General features: G+C 48.4%; 2 protein-coding genes across 2 annotated transcripts in view; both read right to left on the bottom strand.

Moving 5' to 3' along the window:
* The window catches only part of CAPN5 (calpain 5), a 69,079-nt gene that overhangs the window by 12,771 nt on the left and 41,072 nt on the right, over window positions 1-15,236 (bottom strand). The window contains exons 3-4 of the mRNA XM_062567415.1: window positions 13,675-13,806; window positions 249-457 (exon numbers count right to left, since the gene is read on the bottom strand). Of these exons, the coding sequence (XP_062423399.1) occupies window positions 249-457; window positions 13,675-13,806 (341 nt within the window). The remainder of the gene's footprint in view (window positions 1-248; window positions 458-13,674; window positions 13,807-15,236) is intronic.
* Window positions 7,159-7,638, bottom strand: OMP (olfactory marker protein). The gene has a single exon (XM_062567417.1). It carries the CDS (start codon window positions 7,636-7,638, stop codon window positions 7,159-7,161), a length of 480 nt encoding a protein of 159 aa, XP_062423401.1.

The following is a 15,236-nucleotide window of genomic DNA, read 5'->3' on the forward strand; positions in this document are numbered from 1 at the left end:
CACTTCACAAAGTAACCAGCTACACTAGCACTAAACACCTGCAACTCCGATATGTCATCAGATACCTGGTAAGCTCACAGCATTTCATCACTGGACCCATCATCCAGTGGTGCAAAGCAACTGAGGATATGCACAGAGAGAAACTCCTGAGGTGCCCATGTCCTAGTTTGCTCTGCAAACTGCAAAGCCCCACTGCCTTGCAGAGCTAACAGCAGTCATTGGACTCATACTTCTGCCCAGGTACCTACTTGGCATAAGCTTTCTCCACCAAAGCACACCAGAACTCGTTCCTGGAGTTGGAATGGCAGTAGATGAGCTGATTATGGAGTGTGGGCAGGCGGTCATCTATCACCACATCCAGCCATTGACCAAAGCGCCAGAACTGGAAGTGAAAAATCCCCGCATAACTCTCAGGTTTCTCAGGGTTCCACTCCTGCTCCTTCCAGTCTGGAATGACCTGTGGGGAGAAGACAGTGGAAAGACACGAATCCACATTATTTCTCTTCCTAAATGTCATTCTTATCCTGGAACTAATGTAGAGAACATAACAGAGAATCACAGAATGGTTGAGTTTGGAAGGGACCTCTAGAGATCATAGAATCAGTAAGGTTGGAAGGGACCTCTGGAGATCATCTAGTCCAACCTCCCTGCTGAAGCAGGGTCACCTACAGCATGGTAGACAGGGTTGCATCCACGCAGGCCTTGAAGATCTCCAGAGAAGGAGACTCTACAATCTCTCTGGGCAACCTGGTCCAGTGCTCCGTCACTCTCACAGGGAAGAAATTCCCTCTCACACTCAGGCGGAACTTCCTGTGCTTCAATTTTGGCCCATCGCCTCTTGTCCTGTCACATGGGACAACTGAAAAGAGTTTGTCCCCATCCTCTCGACACCCTCCCTTCAGGTACTTGTACACATTGATTAGATGTCTTCAGTCCTCAGTCTTTTCCCCACGCTGAACAGGCCCAGCTCTCGCAGTTGTTCCTCATAGGGCAGGTGCTCCAGCCCTCTGATCATCATCGTAGCCCTATGCTAGATTCTCTCCAGTAGCTCCATGTCTCTGTTGTAGTGGGGAGCCCAGAACTGGACACAGGACTCGAGATGAGGCCTCTCCAGGGCTGAGGGGAGGGGCAGGATCACCTCCCTCCACCTGCTGCCAACACTCTTCCCAAGGCACGCCAGGAGACCATTGGCCTTCCTCGCCACAAGGGCACATTGCTGGCTCATGGTCAACTTGTCATCCACCAGCACTCCCAGGTCCTTCTCTGCAGAGCTGCTCTCCACAAGGGCAGACCCCAGCTTGGACTGGTGCGCAGGGTTATCTCTCCCTAGGTGCAGGACTCTGCACTTGCCCTTGTTGAACCTCACAAGGTTCCTCTCTGCCCAGCTCTCCCGCCTGTCCAGGTCTCTCTGAATGGCAGCACAGCCCTCAGGTGTGTCAGCCACTCCTCTCAGCTTGGGATCATCAACAAACTTGCTGAGGAGGCACTCTGTCCCCTCATCCAGGTCATTGATGAAGAAGTTGAACAGGATGGGACCCAGGACTGAGCCCTGGGGGATGCCACTAGCCACAGGCCTCCAACTGGACTCCACACCACTGATGATGACACTCTGAGCTCTGCCTTTCAGCCAGTTCTCAATCCACCTCACTGGCCACTCGTCTAACCCACACTTGCTGAGCTTCTCTAGGAGGATGTTATGGGAGACAGTGTCAAAAGCCTTGCTGAAATCAAGGTACGCAACGTCCACTGCTCTCCCCTCATCTACCCAGTCAGTCATGCCATCATCAGAGAAGGCTATCAGACTGGTTAAGCAGGATTTCCCCTTGGTGAATCCATGCTGGCTACTCCTGGTCACCTTCTTTTCCTCCACATACTTAGAGATGACATCCAGAATGAGCTGTTCCATCACCTTTGCAGGGATGGAGGTGAGGCTAACTGGCCTATAGTTTCCTGGGTCCTCTTTCTTGCCCTTTTTGAAGACTGGAGTGAATATGTGACAGGAAAAACAAGGAAGACCATGGGGGAGATGGACTGGCTTATAGCCTCTCTGGGCTGTATTTTGGTGTTAGTTCTTCCAAAGCAGATTAGATTAACATCTCCCAGAGCAGTTTAGCCTTTGTCCTGTCTTGGAGGATGAATTATAGGATAGGATCTCTCACAGCTCTCTTCCCATGAAAACTTTATTCTTGTTCTGTGTTTTATAATTTTACCCTAGACATCTGATGCTGCCTACTGATACAGAGCATTCCTTTGTCTGCCTTGGAATAGCTGTTCTTATGATCATACTTCTGTGCATTTTATTGTCCAAAGGATAGAAAAGGCCATCTTCCTTGAGCCTCTTGCTTGATTCTGGTGTGACTGGACTGGTCCAAGAACAAATGGTGTATTCATCTACCTGGTGGTAATGAACACAGAACAGGCCCTCTGCATACATCTACTCTAGTAAATAAAAGTGGGAGAAAACAAGGTCTCCATCACAGGGTCCGTGGTCACGCACAGTCCAGAATTGTTAGGTCGGTCCCTTACTCTTCTCCAACTAGATTCCTCACTGAGGGTTTAGGATAGGATAGGACACAGTATTAGTGCATGGAAAGAGACTCTTCATAAAGTCTCAGGCCATGATGAGCCTGCACTGGGCTTTGGCCCTTGTCCAGATGTCCAAGTCTCATCCTTTGCTTTGGCTGTTTTTGATCTCAAAGCCATAACTCATGCCCAGCCCTCTTTCTGCAGAACCTCCTGATTCCTCAGGATCCAGTCCAGGGCTTTTACCACTCCTAGGAATGAAGGACATCACTGAAATATTAATGATGCCATCAGCTCCATCCTTTGTGAGCTCATTGGCCTTCTTGAGTTGGCTGGATCAATAGAAGCAGAGCAGACAGCCATGGAAGAGAGGTATTTTTTGGAGAGTTTGGTGATTTCCAGGAGTGCTAATAAAGATGTGCCAGACTCCCTCTGGGATAGTGCCAGGGAAGGATCAGACAGCCTCCATATGTCCCCACCAATTCCTTCCTGACTGGAACTCATGCTAATGAATTGTCATAGAAGACCATTGTGTTAACCAATTCACTATTATTGTGGGCTTAGAAATGATTATGGCATCGATTAAGAAATGATTATGGCATTGATTAAAGACAGCTTCTCAGTCAGAGTGTGTAGCTATTGTTTCCCGCTGGCTGATTCTTGCTGTTACCATCAGGGTGGTAGGAGAAATTGGCACCCCACAGCTCTCGCTCTGTCCCTTCATTTGGGGACAGTGCTGAAAACACCCTCTGCCAGCAAAGGCAGCAGTAACTGGCATTTGCCTTCACACAGAGCAGGATCCAGACACTGGAGGCAGCTTTATCTACATGCTTAAACATTGACCCCAGGGGAAAGAGAGCAAGGTGTAAGCTGATACATTCTCTTCCTCCCATAGATTTCCCTGAATAGTAGTGAAGTCTTGAGGACATCTTGATCAGCAGCCACAAGAGAGAGGATGTGGATAGTACAAAGGGTAGGTGATGGGACCTCAGGGCTGCTGCTTTCACACTTACTCATTAATTATTAGTGTTACACAGCACAGAGGCCCTGAGCAAGGTCTCTGCCATGCTGCATGTCCTCAGTCTCCTAGGGGGACCATCCTAGCCCCTAGAACTCATAGTCCGAACAGACTGTTTGAGACTCATTTTGCCCTCCTCTGCTAAACTAGAGGCAATTTTGGCTGAATGGTTTCAGCTTGCAAGGCCAAATTGTCTTGCTGCAGTCACTGTGCTGTAGATAAAGCCTGAGGGCAACAGAGCTTGTGGCCAAGAAATCAAGCAAACACCACCTCCACCAGCCCTTTACTAACAAGCAGGTGGCAGCAGAAAGGGTGAGCAGCAGGCACTGGCAGATTCATACTGAACAGGCCATGGAGGGAAAATGCTAGTAAAGGTGAAACAGTATTTATTTAAATGCACTGAAAGGGGACAAGCCTAAAGGGAAATGGTTATTTAAGAGTTGTATATGTCATCCTCAGTTTGAGGGTAGATATTTAGCTATGGAAATTCAGAGGGTGACAGAAAGAAACAGCTCTGCCTCCCTCCTCAGCATCACTCTGTAAGAAGCCTGCTGCCTCTGAACATCCTATCCAGGTGCGTGGATTGCTCCTCCTGTCATCTCTGGCCCAGGTGTCCGTGATTAGGGATGGCTGTCCTGGCATGGCAGGGGACAGGTGAAAGCTCTGGATGTGGTGCTTATGAGGACACCATCCTCAGGACAATCACACTTCAAGGCATATAGTGTGACTGCTGCCTCATGTCACAACTCCTGCCTGTGACCAGACATGGCATGGGTCTGTGTGCCCTGAAGAATTAACTTTGGGCACATCTACTGATCCCAGCAGTGTGCTGAAGCTCAGATCCCTTCCAGAAGTCCTTCTCACTGGTGCTGGAAATCATGCCCTGGGCAACCCATCCCAGGATCCTACAGTGTCCAGGACTCGACTTGGCTGTTTGATGCTTAGGCAATGCAAACAAGATCTCCTTATTCACAGAACTGTGCTACTTTTTGTATAGGGGCTGCTAAAATCTAGAGCTGTAACACTCTTTTCTAGCACAAAGAAAGAAAGAGTTCAGAGAAAGGTAAGTTGAGAGCTCAGAAATACGAGGTTCCAGATCTAATCTGCAACTAAGTTAGTTTAGGACTTTTTTTATTTTTCTTAACACCGTCTAATTAAGAGAAAATGTATCTCTGATTATGGAGAAATGGTCCCAAGAGGAAATAGGAACTGGTAGATGCTGATTTCTCCAAGTAAGGGCTCTTCCACTGGGAACTCGCCAACACAGGAAGGGATTGGGTGGGGGGGAAGGAGGCAAAGACAGTGCCAATCTGCTGAACCACACATAAAAACTGGGGTGAAGTTCCCCTAGGAGCTGGGCTAAGGTGGTGCATCTCAAAGCCTTTACAAGATGCTGACATTGTGTAGGGAGAATTTCATTTACTAGTATATAACAGCTCCTCTATTGGAGAAATAACAGTGCCCTCCAATCATTTTCCACTCCCAGCTCTGACAGAAGGGTGAGATACACTTGAGAATCATCACCCCTCCTCTTCCCAACTTTAAAATCCTCTCCACAAACCACACAAATGGATAAATGCTCTCCACATCAAAAGAAAAGAGGATAATATTAATTTTATCCTCTATTTTATTGTTAATAGGAGAAGAGTGCGCAAAAATACAAATGACTTGAAAAATGGTTGGTTCTGCTTTACTGTGTGCAAGATTGGGGCAATTCCTCTCCCCCCCCCCCCCAAAAAAAAAGCATCAAGTAGACATGCACAGCCTCAGTTCTTAAGGGGAATCATACTGATTAGGCTTTTATTGAGTGTGGTACATCAATACCCAGCAAGGTACTTGCAGTAGGAAGTCTACCCAAGCTACAAGCAACACAGTAATGTCATTGTGAGACCTGGCATGCAAAAGCCCTTTTGGAGACTGACAGTGACTCCTGCTATTGGATCAAATGTTGTTTGCAGTCAGGAGCTCTGCCCTGGCATGTACTTAGAGAGGTCTTCTGTGGGAAAGTCTGCTGGGATACCAGAACTGGATTTGGCCCCCAGTGAGTCCATGTTATGGCCAAGCAGGAATGGATCCAATTTTCTCTCTGTTTACTGGGTCCTGCATTACTCAAGCTCTAAATGAAAACAGATACTACCTTCTCCAGCAGTACCCATGCAAGCCTGGTGCTTGCTGAGCTTTGTCTGCGGGCAAGACTCAAAGCTCCCATCATCAAGCGAGTAAATAGTTGATCTTCCTGCTTGCCCTTTCCTCTCTGCCTGGCATAGCTTGTGCATATCATCTTATATACGCCAAGCAGGCTGGGAAGGCATGTAGTCTGCATCTCTGGAGGCTCTGAAGAAGAGGTCTGACAACTCTCTGGAGTGGTTCATGCAAGTCAGTAGGCCATGAGAATGAAGGGACTTCATCCTGGTTTCCCTTCACTGCCTTCTCCGTACACAGTCCACTAAACCCACTGTCCATAGGTTGAGGGATCCAACACTTGAGTGCAACAAGCAGCTTCACCAAAGTATTTCCACTTGCTGGTGGAGGAAAAGGGGAAGTCCAAATTTATTCACAGGAACAAGCCAGGCAAAAAACATCCTCATGCTGCTAACTTGCAAAGATAGTGGCTCCCTGATTCACTGCTCCGGACACCAGACACAGCTTCCTGCCTGAAAACAGGCGTTTGAAGGGGTTCAGTAGATAGCAGAGAAAGGTTCTTGCTCTGTGGTCTGTAAAGTGTCTACTGTGGGGGACTCACCACAGACTCAGACCCACAAGCCTTCTCAGAGCTGCTGTCTCATTTGCCCAGCTCTGCAAACAGATGGATGCCTGCTCCAACTCATCTCAGTACCAAAAATCTCCAGGCAGCATGAGGTGAGCAACAGGCTGGAGTACAACTCCCTACACTAACCCCCAGCAAGAACCACTTGCAGCTGCCAGGAAAATCGGATGCCAACCTCCTTGAGCTACCTTGTCCAGCCAGTTCGCAATCTGCAGAACACAGCATATCAGAAGGTACTTTAGCTTCACGGCAGCACGAACAACCCAGGGACCTGGCCTTCAGAGACACCGCAGCCACAGTCACAACTGGAGTTACTGCACCTGCAAACATTTATCTTTGCAAGGGCAAGCACAGCATCTCTCACAAGCTCCTCTTTCGAATGGCTAGCCTAGAAATTGGAAGCTAGTGCTCTCTCCAGGTCACCTGTCTTGTTTCTAGGGTGGAAATTTCTGATTTTTACGTTAGGCTTTTGATATCCAGATACCTGGCTGGAGGGATCAGGACAGCCTCACCATTTCCATGCCAGCAAGATCCTGGCAGTCAGACCTGCTATTTCCCTGTTGAATTCACAAGCATGCAGTTCTATGCTCTAAGCAATTACAGTAACAAGCCCTCATGGCCCATTCTTCCTCCTCCCCATCATTCAGATAGAGGACAGTGTGTTAGGGGAAAGTTTCAAAGCGGGGAGGTGGCGAAGGTGTCTCCAGAACTGCTGTGAAGCTGTTTGCCACTTTCTTGCAGTGCTGTCCCTTGATGAAGAACTACATAAAAATGACCAAGAACTGAACTAAGAGAAAGAAAAATGAAAACAAAAACATAGCTAGAGCAAGATGGGCTTAGCAAGAGGGGATCAGGCTTTAAACACGACAGAGCCCTTCAGCTGAGCTGGTTCAAGGCCGTCGGCGAAAGCGAGGAGGAAATACATCACCTTGCGGATCTTGGCTAACTCCACTAGCCGCTCCCCAAATTCCTGGGCATCTGCCTCATTGCACTCCACATGCATGGCCCCTGGCTTTTTCCAGAAGATGCCTACTGGCTCCAGTAGCTGCCGGTTCATAAGATGAGTGAGATCAGGAGTCCAGTGCTGGGAAGTACCAGTCACTGTGACCTTCCCAGATCTCTCCAGCTGTATCTCCCAGCGGAGGAAGCACAAGTTCTGCTGTTGTATGAAATTCACTCGGTAGATGTGCTCATTGGGGCGCAGCAGCTTCTCCCCATCCTGGGGCTTCTCATTTTTCTGCTGTAGGCTCTGGACTCTCAGTCGCATGCACCGGGTGAGCTGGTCATCTCGGATGAAGGGCACCTTGAGCTCTCCTGCCTTGGCTGCCATCGCCTTGGCTTCTCTGCTGCTAGATCCTCAGCAATATTTGGTTCTCAAATAAGCCACTCAGGGGTAATAAGCCACCAAGCCCCCAGTGCTGGTGCCCCCTCTCCACGGTCCCAGCAGTGCTAGGCAACCCGGGCTGGTGACGCAAAGCACCCTCCGTGGCTTCCTTTGGGTGCCCTCTTGTCTTGTTTGCAGATTAGGAACTGATTGTGCTGCTGTGCACAGTAATCTATGGGGAAGGGAGGTCTGATGTCAGCCTCCCTGGCAACCTCCCTGACAACTGCTCCCAGGCAAGCAGGAGCATGGTTCATCATACCGAAATGAAGGTGCTTGCAGCCTGGTCACCATCTTACAGGGCTCAGTTGCAGAGGCTTTCTCTAGATGTAGACTCATAGGATAACTAAAGGTGGAAGGAGCCCCTGCAGGGGTCTGATCCAACCCTCTGCTCAAAGCAGGACTTAATTCAATGCTAACTGAGGTTGCTCTGAGCTTTGTCCAGTCAAGCTTTGAATATCTCCATGAATGGAGAGCCCATAGCTTCTCCGGGCTCATGTTCCAGTTTGTTTGACCATCCTTATGATGAAGATATTTTCCCCCCTTTATATCTAGTCAGAATTTCCTATGTTGCAGCTTTTGTTGTTGACTTTTGTCCTCACTCCAAGAAGATTTTAGCTCTGTCTTTTCTGTACCCCTATTAGGGAGTTGTAGACAGCAATGAGATTCCTTTTCACCTTCCCTTCTCCTGGTTGCACAAACCCAGCTCTCAGCCTCTCCTTGCATAAACTGTCCTCCAGGCCCTGACCACCTTGGTGGCCTTCGTTGGAGTCACTCTAGTCTGTCACTGGCTTTTACTGGGGACTGCAAAACTGGATACAGCGCCCAGTCAGGGACTCACAAATGCCGAGCAGAGGGGGGGAATCATCTCCCTTGTCTTGCTGGATGCATTTTTGCTGATTTGTCCAATTGTGTCACGGATCTTCATCTCTGCAAGGGCACATATTTGATTCACGGTCAACTTGTCCATCAGGGCCATCAGTCCATTTCTGCACGGTGCTTTTGGCCGGAGTCACGCCCTACACTGCTGCTGTAATAGCAAGAAGCCACAGAGGATGCTCATGGGTCTGCCTGCCGTTGAATAGACTTGCCAAAGTCTGAAAAGATGTTCACATATGGACTTCACCTTAGCACTCCTTGGGTTTTTAAAGTTAAAATGCATTCATGTGTCTGATTCTATGATTCTATGATCTCTAGAGATCTTTTTGAGTTGAGCTGCATGTGTCAGTATCACATGGACCTTGCATGGATGGCCTCAGCTCTTTTACCTACTATACCCTGCATTGCCTAAATGTGGTGGCAGTAGAAGAAGCAACGTTCTTGCATCTGATGATGAACAATCTGTGGTGGGGGAATAGCTGCCACATGCTATGTGATGTTACTCCCCTGCTCTGCTGAGGCACAAAATCAGCCTTCAGGACTTCTGCAGAGAGTAATATTTGACACTAGGCTTTGGAAGAGCTATGCAAAATGGACTTTGGGATATGAATGTCCTCAGAATACTCTGATCATGGTGTCCCATTCAAGACAGGCCTGCACTCTTGAAAGGGACTGAAGGGAAAGAAGACCAGGCTAAGCAGTGGAGACGCAAGGCTGACTGTATCACTTAGTTTCAGAGACTGGTTCCTGTCTCTCTTTTATTGAGTGGTACCAATGAAGCCTGTAGGAGTTGCTGGAAATGGCCTAACTGTCCCACTCCCAGGGACTTAATTTCTTTACATAAGATCTAGATACCTCTGAAGTGCCACAAAGATCTAGATACCTCTGAAGTGCCACAAAGAGGGTGTTACAGAGAAAGGTCAAATGTAAAGCCAAGGAGGGGTAGCCAAGTCTCAAATAATTAGAAAATGGCTCTAAATTTTCACTACCAGTCCCTCACTCCCATTTGGTGACTCAGATACCAAAGATTTAATGCCAACATCATCTCCTCACAGCAGCTGAAAGACATGCAGTCATAGGAAAAATATGGCTCAGAGGAGACAAGGACTGCCACTTGCCTCAGCTTCCCTAGCTCCACATCCACGGCTCAGGGGAAGCATTGAAGCGATGTGCAATGCATGCTGTGCCAGAAAACTTGGTGTTGAAAGCTGCTTCCTAATTACATCCAGAACAAGCCTTCTGAGGGAGGAGGAGGGAGCTTTAGACCAAGGTAGAAGAAAGAGTGTGAATAAAATCCATCTCTTGTGGTACACAACAATGTGCTACTCCATCCTATCTCCCTGAAGGACGTCTCTCTTCCCACACTTGCTCACCTCCATGGCAGAGAGACTGCTTTGCTGTGCACAATGGAGGAAGGGACACACAGAACCTAATTTACACTGTGATGTAACTTGGGATTAAATTTTTTAGGATCAACGGGAAACTGGGGCCAAGATCCCTATGCTGATATTTCAGCAATACTAACAGGCACATAGAATCATAGAATCAGTAAGGTTGGAAGGGACCTCCGGAGATCATCTAGTCCAACCTCCCTGCTCAAGCAGGGTCACCTACAGCATGGTAGACAGAGTTGCATCCAGGCGGGCCTTGAAGAGCTCCAGACAAGGAGACTCCACAACCTCTCTGGGCAACCTGGTCCAGGGCTCCGTCACTCTTGCAGGGAAGAAATTCCCCCTCACACTCAGGCGGAACTTCCTGTGCTTCAATTTTGGCCCATTCCCTCTTGTCCTGTCACATGGGACAACTGAAAAGAGTTTGTCCCTGTCCCCTTGACACCCTCCCTTCAGGTACTTGTACACATTGATCAGATCCCCCCTCACTCCTCTCTTCCCCACACTGAAGAGGCCCAGCTCTCGCAGCCGTTCCTCATAGGGCAGATTCTCCAGCCCTCGGATCATCATCGTAGCCTTACGCTAGACTCTCTCCAGTAGCTCCATGTCTCTCTTGTAGTGGGGAGCCCAGAACTGGACACAGTCCTCTAGATGAGGCCTCCCCAGGGCTGAGGGGAGGGGCAGGATCACCTCCCTCCACCTGCTGCCAACACTCTTCCCAATGCACCCCAGGAGACTATTGGCCTTCTTGGCCACAAGGGCACATTGCTGGCTCATGGTCAACTTGTCATCCACCAGCATTCCGAGGTCCTTCTCTGCAGAGCTGCTCTCCACAAGGGCAGACACCAGCTTGGACTGGTTGGTGCCCAGGGTTACTTTTCCCTAGGTTCAGGACTCTGCACTTGCCCTTGTTGAACCTCACGAGGTTCCTCTCCGCCCAGTTCTCCAGCCTGGCCAGGTATCTGCCTGGACACCAGCCCTCGGGTGTATCGGCCACTCCTCCCAGCTTGGCATCATCAGCAGACTGGCTGAGGAGGCACTCTGTCCCCTCATCCAGGTCATTGATGAAGAAGTTGAACAGGGTGGGACCCAGTACTGAGCCCTGGGGCATGCCACTAGCCTCCAGTGGAGGTGTGGAGCCTCCAACTGGACTCCACACCACTGATGACGATCCTATGAGCTCTGCCTTTCAGCCAGTTCTCAATCCACCTCACTGTCCACTCGTCTAACCCACACTTGCTGAGCATCTATAGGAGGATGTTATGGGAGACAGTGTTAAAAGTGTTGCTGAAGTCAAGGCTTCCAGAATGAGCTATTCCATCAGCCTTACCTCTGTCCCTGGTAAAGCAATGGAACAGCTCATTCTGAATGTCATCTCTAAGTATATGGAGGAAAAGAAGGTGATCAGAAGTAGCCAGCATGGATTCACCAAGGGGAAATCCTGCTTAATCAATCTGATAGCCTTCTAGGATGGAATGACTGGCTGGGTAGATGAGGGGAGAGCAGTGGATGTTGTGTACCTTGACTTCAGCAAGGCTTTTGACACTGTCTCCCATAACATCCTACTAGATAAGCATCATCTTTCATTTCATTCTGGAATCCAGATCAGAGACATATTGGTGTCTACTGACGGTTTAAGAACCTAGTGTTCTACTGTCTTGTCTGTTACCATGATTATCACTTTTATCGGAGTATTGATCAGTTAGGAGCAGAAGTTTGTCTTTGTAGGCACTAGGTCCCATCCCTTAAGAAGTGTTTGATCCCCGGCCTCCACAAGTCACGCCAACAGTGTGGAGAGGCCCGAAGGCCACAGAAAAACGGTACCTCAGCAATGGCATTGCAACTACACATGCAACTGTAGCAGGGAGCAAGAGGCCCATTACTTCTGGGCTAGTGAAAGACTTGAAGATCCTTGGCAGGAATCATGCTCCAAACAAGGCATATCTCTCAGAGCTGATGCCCTTGGACCTAAGAGTTAGTCTGTGCACTTGATTTCTCCTGTTTTGAAAGTTGCTGTTGCAGTATATAGCCACGCTCACCCCTTGCAGAGTACTGTTTGTCACAAGCTCTCAAAGAGAACATTGCTCTCTTTTTTACAGATGGGGAGCTGAGGCACAGAGATATTTCCTGAGGTTCCACCGTGCTCATCGGAGAGGTGGGGCACAGACTGCAATCCCAGTCTGAGCCCATGAGAGGGACTAACCATTGGAGAGTGCCTCCAAGAAATTCTGCCTCCAACTCTTCACAGCTGGACATCATCCCAGGAGAGATATTTTTAACCAAATGCATGTTAATGGGCTCCGCAGAGGGGTAAGTGGGTGAAACTTGCTCATGTGATAAACACAGGCTGGTCAACACAATTTGTGCAGTAGACAGGGCTGTTAGTAAAGGTCCCATCTAATCTAGAGGTCTCCAAAAATAGGTGTGTGCTGCTTGTCTATAGCCACAGGATGAGTACTGCAGCAATCTGAACATAGCTAGAAAGGAAGGCTTGGGAAGAGGATTGTAGCTTTTGCTTTTGCCTGAAAACAAGCCTTTCCAAAAAAGAGAGGGATTTAGGAGACAGGTAAAGAAGAGCCTGTTAAGGGCATGGAAGATGAGAAGTCACAAACAGCTACAGTAAAATTACCAAGGGAGGAAAAGCAGTGCAGCTGGCAAACTGAAATAATGAGGTCTCCAAAGGGACCCAGCTTCTGTTTGACTGGCATTTCCCAGGGCAGGGCTAGAAATGAATGGTGAGCAGGGAAGACAACCCACACTCTTCCTCTTGGGAGACTGCAAGGTGGAGGAACAAGCCAAACAACACCATGGACAACCCTGGGAACAAGAGCCATGACAGTCACAGCAGCCACGGAGGGTGCCTTACTGATTATCCAGAAGCCAAAAACTTCTTTTCTCATGTAAGGAAGAGACTCAATTCTAATAGAAAACAGGGATGCTGCAACAAACACAAATTCCTAAGGCTGAGCTTAGTGTTTATGATCACTGAAAGCACATACTGCAGAGGCTGGATGTATCACAGCACATAGAGCCAATGAAAGCGCTGAGGTGGGAGGGAATATTTGGATCCTCTGGTATGTTGCAGAAGGAGGCTGTGGGTGAAGCTTTCTGGTCAGTGACAGAAAGGTCATGGAGCTGCATGGTTCCTGTGGACCCTACGCTCAAAGGAAGAGTCTCTCATGTGGTAGGCAATCCAGCCACGAGCTGACCAGCCAAAGACTTTTGCTTTGGGGAAGCAGTACCTTGGGAGAGATGCTTATACCCTTGAACCGCCCTACCTGCCTGAGTGCATGGTGTCATATTGCTGAGATGGGCACACAACAAGCAGAGAGAAAGAGAGAGAGAGAGAGAGAACACCATGGGAACTAGGGAAATGGGGCCAAGCACTGCAGCTGAGCATCCTCAACTTTTTTTTTTGTTTGTTTGTTTGTTTTTTTTTTAGGTTATTCTGGAGTGAGGAGAGTCAGATCTGAAGGAGTCGCATGAGGCTTGATTCATTTGGTTAAAATGAGAGAGGCCAAGAGTTTGGCTTGAGTGTGATGAGGCTACAGTCACACCAAATGATTTCTCCTCAAAATACAGTCATTCAAGGGAGGTTATACACATGTGAATAGCTTCTTAGGATCTGAGGTATCCCAGGAAAACAACAGTTTATGAGCTCCACAAACACAACACAAGGCCAAGGTGCTGAAGGCAGGCACAGGAAACTGCTTACCTTCTGCCACAGGGACTCCCGGGATGCCAGGGAGGAGCAGGCAGCCACGAACCAGCAGTTCCCAACCTGGCCCTGGTGTAAGTCATGGGAGCTGATCCCATCCACAAAGAGACGTGGGTCATCGCAGATTTCCTGTGGAACAGGAGAAAACAGACACACTAGGTAAAAGAGGAGTCAGGGGAATCAGCAGCCAGGCTTCCTGGCAAAAGAAAATCTCTCTTCTCCTTAGGTCCCCTTTAAATCCCACCTGCAGCCTTTCTGCTGGCCTGGTTTATCACACCAGTGGCAGAAGGATCCTATCCTGCCTACGGCTCTCCTTGGGACATGCGTAGTAGCATCACTGCTGGAATGACACCTGTCCAACTCCCCAGGTGGCTATTCAATTCCAGCATCAAAACTGCCTTGCTTGGCTATAATTATCCTCAGTGAAAATGGCACATTATCACATCATTACAGCCCTTGTGACCCATCTCTTCTTTTAAGTCCATCCTTTGCTGATTGTCATAAGTCCTTCAGTTCTCCCTGTCCTTTGGTTGTTTCATAAGCTTCTCCTCCTCTCTCATTTGCTCTGGGAAATTTCTAGTAAAAAGCATTTGGAGCTGAGAGTATCACCCAAGGCCACAGTCTCCCACACTGGGGTTGTGGATTATACATCCAGAAATTAAATCCTGTGGGAGCAGGGAAAGCCAGGAATTTAGGTAAGGAATCGTAACACTTACTATTGGACAGTTTACCCAGGAAAGCTCAATGCAGATTGAGGGCTCAGTCATGGTTACAAGAAGCCGAGGCCCAAAAGCCAAGTGTGCTCACCCAGGGGGTATAGGGGCTATGTCCTCCAGATCCCACCACAGTGTAGAGAGAACTTCTGGTGAGTCAAAAACTTTGTGACTGGACCATCAGAATTAAATGTTCACCTTGACACCAGAACAGAGAGAGTAGACTGTGCACAGGCATAATGCAGTAGACCATGAACAGAGAATCCTTGGGTAGGAGAGAGCTAGGAGATGAACTCATCTCCCTGGCCACTTGGACACCAACCACATCGCCTTTCTTCTTCCTGGCTCCTACCAGACTATTCTCCCTTCTTCCCACTCCCAATTACAGCCTTGCCAAGAAAGCATTTAAATACCAGAGGGTGTCAAGAAAGCTTCATGTGAAACATTGCTTTTTTTTTAATTTTCTTCTGATCAGTCCAGTTTGGAAGGGCATGTCCAGCTGGATGGAGGGAGTGAATGGGACATTGTAAGAGTTGAAAGAAACTCTTCCACTTTGCTATTATATTTAATTTGAGGTGTCAAAGGAAAGGCAGACTTTTCCTTAGACCTGAAACAAGTCCTCCTTTCCTTCTTCCCCTCCATCCCTTAATTTTTCACATTGACTGCTGCACCCAGAATAACCTTAATAACCTTTTCCCCAATCTTTGCATAGGAATAATTGTGTTTCCTCTATTCATAATAGGGAGGAACAGGATTTACTGCTTCATGAGCACCTTCTGGTATTCCTACCTAATGCTGCCTCCTCTCAGCCAGCACCATACACTGAAAAATTAACATGGGCTCCAT

The sequence above is a fragment of the Rhea pennata genome, chromosome 1, assembly GCF_028389875.1.
Source record: "Rhea pennata isolate bPtePen1 chromosome 1, bPtePen1.pri, whole genome shotgun sequence".
NCBI lineage: Eukaryota > Metazoa > Chordata > Aves > Rheiformes > Rheidae > Rhea > Rhea pennata.

Bases quoted from the DNA above. Each gene is read 5' to 3' on its own strand.
- OMP (XM_062567417.1), bottom strand. From the start codon at position 7,638: ATGGCAGCCAAGGCAGGAGAGCTCAAGGTGCCCTTCATCCGAGATGAC.